General features: G+C 41.3%; 1 protein-coding gene across 1 annotated transcript; it reads left to right on the forward strand.

The window, feature by feature from the left end:
* The first annotated feature begins 3938 nt into the window (after nucleotides 1–3938).
* Nucleotides 3939–7005, forward strand: LOC147416892 (uncharacterized). Its single transcript, XM_086507984.1, has 3 exons — nucleotides 3939–5683; nucleotides 5724–5784; nucleotides 5835–7005. The coding sequence occupies exons 1-3, from the start codon at nucleotides 5567–5569 to the stop codon at nucleotides 5999–6001; spliced, it is 345 nt and encodes a 114-aa protein (XP_086364110.1). The 5' UTR covers nucleotides 3939–5566; the 3' UTR covers nucleotides 6002–7005.
* The last annotated feature ends 277 nt before the right edge of the window (nucleotides 7006–7282 follow it).

The following is a 7282-nucleotide window of genomic DNA, read 5'->3' on the forward strand; positions in this document are numbered from 1 at the left end:
TGACCTTGTCATAGCCGATAGTAGGGTCGCTTAGCCATATGCTTAAGCGTCTAGCATTGGCTCGGCGAAGTATCTTATGTTTTGGAAGAGATCGTTTGAGTTTGCCTTGCAGTGGGGTGGGGTGTGTGCCGCTAAAGTGTCTAACAGCTCTCGACTCCAGCTCATTACATGTTCACTTTACCTTTTTTTTGAACCGCCACCTATAATGCATGAAACTACTCTTAGCCTCTGCCGCCGCCACAGAAGCATCCTTTGATCTGCTTAGCGAGTGCCTTCACAAATCGACAAAGGCGGCATTTGTTGTTGTTGTTATTTCCATTTCCACCAGCCGGCGATCTGCTCGGCGACTCAAGGATAGGAGGAAGGGGGGCCATTTTAGAGATGAGAAAGAAAAGAAATACTATAATTATAAAGAATAGGAATACTAATTTTAGAACGGCCACCGGCTCAAAGGATATGAAAAAGTGCGGGAGGCCGGGACAACTGAAGAAAGGCAAAAAAAGAGCAGTGTTACTTAATTCTGTTTTCTTCTCTTCCAAAACATCTCCTTCAGTTTTCTTTATTATTTTACGTAAATACAAAAACAACTTTTCCAGCTTTTCAAAAAGAAACATGATAATAAAATAAAGAAAAAAGAATAAAAGAGCCATTTATCCAGTAATAACGTATAGTGCCTCCACTAGTTAACATCCAATCCAACCTAAAAGTAAGCGATCAAGTAAAAGACAGCAAAACATTCTTTAGTAAATTGGTCAAAAACTTAAACTCCGTACTGCGGAAATGTTAAGGAAAAGTAGGGCCAATAATGACACAAAGACTGGTCCTATAGCGGCCACTCCTCCTAATTTGTTAGGGATACTTCACAAAACAGCATGAATTGATAAGGAATACCATTCTAGTACAATATGAGCCAGAATGAACATCGGATTCGCAGGCATATAATTGTCAGGGTGTCCTAAGACATTAGGTGCATAGAAGAGCCAAATGAAAAAACAAATAGCAAATGCTACCCGACCTACTAAATCTTTAGCGTAAAAATAGGGATAAAAAGCGATTTTATCCACAGAAGACTTTAGACCCAATGGATTATTGAATCCGTATTAATACAACGCAGCCAAATAGATAGGACTAACGCCTGCAATTACAAAAGGGAGCAAGTAATAAAGACTAGAAAAACGATTTAAGGTGGCATTGTCTACGGAAAAACCACCCCAAAGCCAAGTAACTATGGTATTTCCTACTTTAGGTACGGCACTGGCTGAGCTAGTAATTACTATAGCTCCCCAAAAGCTCATTTAACCCCAAGAGAGTACATAGCCTATAAAAACAGTAACAATCATTAATAAAAAGATGACCACTCCGAGACACCAAATGAATTCTCTAGGACTAGTATAGCTTCCATAATACAGACCACAAAAAATATAAATATGAACTGCAGTAAAAAACATACTGGCCCCATTGGCATACATGTAACGAAGCAACCAGCCTCCCTTTACATCTCTCATAATGTGTTCTACGCTGTTGAAAGCTAAATTGACATGAGGTGTATAATGCATAGCCAAAAAGACGCCAGTAATAATCTAAATGACTAAACAAGGACCAGCTAACGAACCAAACCCCCACCAATAATTTATATTGCTTAGAATTAGATGATCTATCAAATGCTAGTTAAGTATAGAAAATAAAGGCTATTTAATAACTGAGAGTCGCTTAGCCATGATAGTAATAATAGTTCTTTTGAGTATTCTTGCGTGCGGCCCTAGCATTTATTAAGCATCTGTTTCATTGGAGCTCAACTCTTCAGTGTCGATTACTCCCAATCCAGAGCGCCTTTATTCCATTCGTAAATAAATCCAATGGTCAGAATCCATACAAACACCATCATGAACCAAAATCCAAACCAACCAATCTTATTCAAGGATACTGCCCAAGGAAACAAAAAAGTCACTTCCAAATCAAAGATAATGAATAGAGGAGAGACCAAATAAAATCATATATCAAAACGACTTCTGACATCACCGGATAGATCAAAACCGCGTTCGTAAGCTGACAATTTATCTAGATAAGCCGGACCTTTTAAAGCAAATGCAAAAGAGGCACCGACTAGGATTAGGGAAAGTAGCAAACTGATGCCCAAGTAGAGAGGAATAGGGGTAAATTCAGAAATAGGGATAAAAGCGGGTTCGAAGTTCATGTTTTTTGTTTGACTTTTCTTTTCGCATTGGGTTTTTCATCTCTTGTATCCATAACCTTTTTCTTTCTGTTTTGCAAATGGCTTTAAGGCTTCCTTTTTGGCTTCTTTCCTTCCTAGATACAATTAAAATAGTGAACCGAGAAAAGATTCATGAACTATTACTGCTGCAACGACACATCTTTACTTTATAACATTTAGCAAACAGCCTCGACAGTGTGACGAAATGGGGCCGTGTCTTAGTTGGTTTTTTCAAGTCTAAACTCTATAAAAAAAAGGGCTATAGGCACGCACATATAAGCAATAGCTTTTTTGTGTTTTGTTTAAAAAAAACAGGACAAACCTATATAATAATGAAACCCGTGAAAAGAAGATGACGACGATAACTTGTGAGTCTCTTTACATATAACTATGCTCTTAGCAGCTCTACAATTACGAGCTATTATGGTGTCATTTGATCAAGTTACGAATGGCGAAAGGCAAAGGATTGACATTTATCAAGCGAGGCTCTTTGAAGAAAGCTTAATAGGAAATACGTGCGGTGCGTAAAGAACGGACGGAATTACGCTTCAATCAGTGCACGATAACTTTTAAAAAAAGGCCAAAGAAGACTTGGACCTTTAATAGCCTGGCCATTCATAGAGCGACTAAACCTAGCTCTGATTTACTTAACGGCCTGGCCATCATATCATAGGGAAAGAGCGTCTTGTAATTTTCGATTCTGTACTGTACTTCAGCATAATCATCAAGGAAAAGTGTAGGAGGAAATGGGATTCGAACCCATGATACAATGTATTGTATGTTGATTTAGCAAACCAATGCCTTAAGCCGCTCAGCCATACCTCCGGGAAGGGAAGGGATCGGACCTTCCCCCAGCGTTAGTTTGTATTTTCAAGTTCTGTTTATATAATAAAAAAAAAAAGTCTATATCTGTATCTATAAAAGGAAACTACAAACTATGAAAATAAGATACGATCGATTATCCACCCAAAAAAAGCAAAAATCCCACATACCAAAAAAAGTCGCAAATAAAGTTAATCCAGGTAACATAAACGAAGGCATAATGATAGTAGGGTCAAGATACCACTGCCCTCCGAACCGGACGTGGAGATCTCCCCTCATCTGGCTCTCTGCAGCACGCACTTTCGAAATAGTCCCCATTACTGCTTCCCTTAATATCCGTCATATATCGTATGGGGGTTTACAGGAGATCCCAGAGCCTTAAGAGCACTAGTAGTCGTTACGTATGGCTCTTGCTGAGATTGTTTTTTTCCTGTGCTCTAGCTATTTTGCCTTTCAAACCTTTTACCGTATGTATAGTGACGGCAGCGTGATTCCATATTATCAAGGAAAGGCAGGGGGCTGCAATTTTCCCTGCTTTAGCGAAACCTAACATACCGCGACCTTTGTTAAATACGCCTACCATGCCTTTATTCATTTTAACATGCCTTGTGGACAAAAAAAAGGAGTCCGAGGCTTATTAACTCACGTTCTTGCTAGCACTACATTAACTCTGGCCTTACGTCCCTATTGTCGCTTTTTGGGCTCGTAGAGTCGAGTTTACCGTTTACCCACCACGGAGCTTAGGCTAACAAGTCATGACATACTCCTCGCACAACAAATCCACTTTAAAGTTAACTTATTTACTTAGCCAATTTCCGGAATGTATACGAAATCCCATAAGGACCTGAGATCTCAATAGCACCCTTGTCTAAGGCTTTAAATGAGACTTCGTATCCAAATACAAAAACGATCTCACTATAAAGTCGTTGAAAACTTTATCAAAGAACCGGCGCTTATTCAAGAAGCAATAAAGTCTATTACCGAAAGTACTGGTTTTAAAAGCAAAAAGTAATTCGTTTGCAAAAAGATTTACATTATACGCCGTAAGAGCCCCTAAGATGCTAAACGTAATAGGTACTAGTTTGATAGTGATTAGAGTAGCAAACTCAGATTCAGCAAGAATATCATTTTTGGGTAGCATTGAAAGGGAATTGGCCCAAAAATTAGTACCTAAACCAATCATCATATCGGTCCCTAGGCCACCCCATTGCTGCTAGAAAGGCCCGGCTTCAAAACCGTACGTGAAGCTTCTACCCGCCTCATACGGCTTCTCCCAGGATCGAAGATCTTTATTGGCTTTACGAACGAAGGTTCAAAAAGGGATTTTCAATATGACAATGCCTGCATAGGAGCTGAGGTTGCCTTTTATTAAGTCTTTGTTTCAAAAAACAATTCTATACGGATATGTAAGGCAATCTCTAAATATATGTATACCTGGAGATAGATTACCTAAACAATTTTTCTTTGGGCCACAAAGGCTTCTGGCCTTTGTTTGCGTTTGCAAAGCTTTTTTTTTGTTGTTTGTAGTTTCGTTGATTGATTTTAAACGCTTTACGTTTTACTAAGCTTCTGTCTTACTTTTATGTGCTCTTAGCTAGCCATTCAACTATTCGGTTCGGCGATTACTTTTCAACTGAAAAAAGAAAGTAAAAAGAAAGAAGGGGTTGTGCAGCTTTTCCTGGCATAGCCCCGGGAGCCTTTGGCCCTATAAGTCTTTTTGTTGTCAAGTATTCTTTGTTTTGTTGGAATGGAAGTTATTTTGTTGGCCGGCTTTACGAGACGAGTAAAGGAACCTTCAGGGCCCTCTCCAGTTCCCCGCCCTCCCTTATGTAATGTGCTTTCGAGGACTTGCGTTCCCATTGAACCTTTATTCGTGTGGTCAACTCCGCAGCGCGGGGTTCACCTCACCTCCACCTGTTAGTTTAGTGGTTGGCAAAACAAATAAAAGCTAAAGGTGCGAAGCAGTCGCTTTTCTCTTTCTCAGGCTTTAGTATCTATATTCAACAAATGAGTACTATAGCCTTTCTACCCAACAGGAGACCTTCTCTTGCCGTCTCTATTCCTTGCGACCCTAAGGTCACCACTTACCCCATTGTCGAGGTCTGGGGTGTTTGTTTTTTGGTTACCCTGTGTGACTCGTATTACTATAATCTTGCGTGTACATTTTGTATGAGTTGCCTAGATTAAAGAACATACATTTTGTTCATATCGTTCGTTGGGGCAAGAAGCTTGTTGGTAAATTCTAGGTCTACAACTGCCTTAGCTTTGGGCCAGGGGATTTGTTTCCATCAAGGTATTGTTTAAGTATTATCTATGTAAAATATACTTATAGTCCATTTCTCTTTCCATTGACCATCGAGATCCTAAATCTCCAAATGGGCATATCCCTAGCCTTTATTTGTTAGGGCTTTTGCTTTTCGGAGAATCCTGCTCCCGTAGGGCTTGTAGCTTGGCAGCCCACCGCAAGGGAACCTTATTAGGGTACTCCAGTTTCAAGTGTATTGAACAGTTATAGTGGCCCATAGGCGCAAGATGTACCTTGTGGGGCGGTCTCTTGGACATAGTCTTTTCATGCAGTGGCTGTTTATTAGTCCATGGTCCATTGGATGTTCGATGCAAGGCCGAAAACTGACACTGCTTGTACCCTTTGTTTTTGCCCTTTGCTCACTGGGCCTGTCCCTCGATGTAGTCAGTACTGGATACTGTTGGGCGGCAAAGCTTACACTTGTTCACTTATGAAGGTTCGCCGGGCCTCTTTTCTCTCTTCCTTTTTGCTTATCTGTGACTCAGAGGCTGCCAGACCTCCTACAAAGGGAAAAGAGTCGACTGAACATCTCAGCCATTGGCGGGAGTTTCGCTCGCATCCAATCCTCAATTATTGTTCACTTTGCTTGGATCATGCTAGGTGAGCAACAGCCGTTTCGTCACGGGACTGACTTATGGGCTAACAGGTCACACTTTGGCTAAGTATCCTACAAAAATGCTTCCGAAAGCCAGAAGGATCAAGGGGATGGCCATAAGAATAGGCGCATCGTGGCATCATAAGATGTCTCGCTTGAATGAATTGGTTGGTGCTAGAAATGTTAAGAAAAGTAAACGAAAAGAGTGATAGGAAGTAAAGAAGACAGAGACGCTTCCTAACCGGAAAGCGAAGTTACCACTAATGGTATAATCAGGAAGGATAGGCTCTTTCAAGCTTTCCCCCCTCTTTGAACCGCACATGCAAGTTTCCTTGCATACGGCTTAAGCAGCAAAAAAAAGTGACGGCTGGGCTGGCCTCAGCAAGTCACTGATGGACACACGTAATGTTACTTCGCAAGTTACGCATTTGCCTGTTTCTAATTCGCTTTTCCCTAGCCCAGTTGTAACATCTTTCTTTTCTCTTCTTTTGGGGCGGGGCACGCACGAAAGGCAAATTCTTTCCCTTCCCCCGCCGGCCGTAACTTCGCGATTGACTCATATTTACTTAGTACTACTCACAGTCCCGACTACCTCTACTCTTGTGTGGTTAATGGAAGTGGCCCGGCAATAGTGTTTTGTTATCCAGGATTCGAGTCAGCACTTTGGTCGGCAAATTGTTGCCTATCTTACCTCTCTTGAAGGTAAGCTAAAGCTTTTCATATCGTCTTCTGCCCACTGGACGGTATCTGATCTTACGACCAGACCTCCTGAGGGGAGCCCATTGGGTTTACCTTGTCGACATGTTGACTTTATTACAAGGAAAAGCGATCCTGTGCTATACTCCGGTGATCATTTGCCGATCGGAGCACGCAACCAAACGTCGTGTCTTAAATCACATCCCTTCCCTACAGGAGCAAGGGCCTATTTAATTACAGCTCGTAGGTGTGTGCTAGGCCGCTTTGTAGAAGCGAAGCGTCGTTGCACAGTTCACTGTGGTTAATCAAAAGGAATAATCTTGCTTCTTTTAGCAGGTTCTATGTTGCATTGTCTATTCTTTGCTTTGTTTTCCATGCTTCACACCTCTCCCCAAAGGAACGCATGGTGGGGTAGGAGCCTCCCACTGGGCTGAGATGGCAATATAGCCCTTTTCTCTTCTCTTATAGGAGGGCTATACATATTGTCTTATGTCCCTCAAGTCGCACTTTGGTATAGGCGGGCTCCAAAATCGCATCTTTAGAATGAAATCCGGTCAAGAAAGGGAATCCAATTAAGAATAAGCTGCCTATAAGCATCATAACATAAGTGGAAGGTAATAGAGAAACAAGCCCTCCCATTCTACGCATATCT

The sequence above is a fragment of the Adiantum capillus-veneris genome, unplaced genomic scaffold (genome assembly GCF_014529385.1).
Source record: "Adiantum capillus-veneris isolate H3 unplaced genomic scaffold, ASM1452938v2 Hic_scaffold_392, whole genome shotgun sequence".
NCBI lineage: Eukaryota > Viridiplantae > Streptophyta > Polypodiopsida > Polypodiales > Pteridaceae > Adiantum > Adiantum capillus-veneris.

Coding starts and splice junctions, on each gene's coding strand:
- LOC147416892 (XM_086507984.1), top strand. CDS start 5,567: ATGTACCTTGTGGGGCGGTCTCTTGGACATAGTCTTTTCATGCAGTGG. Junction 5,684..5,723: donor TGACACTGCTTGTACCCTTT/GTTTTTGCCCTT, acceptor CCCTCGATGTAG/TCAGTACTGGATACTGTTGG. Junction 5,785..5,834: donor CACTTATGAAGGTTCGCCGG/GCCTCTTTTCTC, acceptor AGAGGCTGCCAG/ACCTCCTACAAAGGGAAAAG.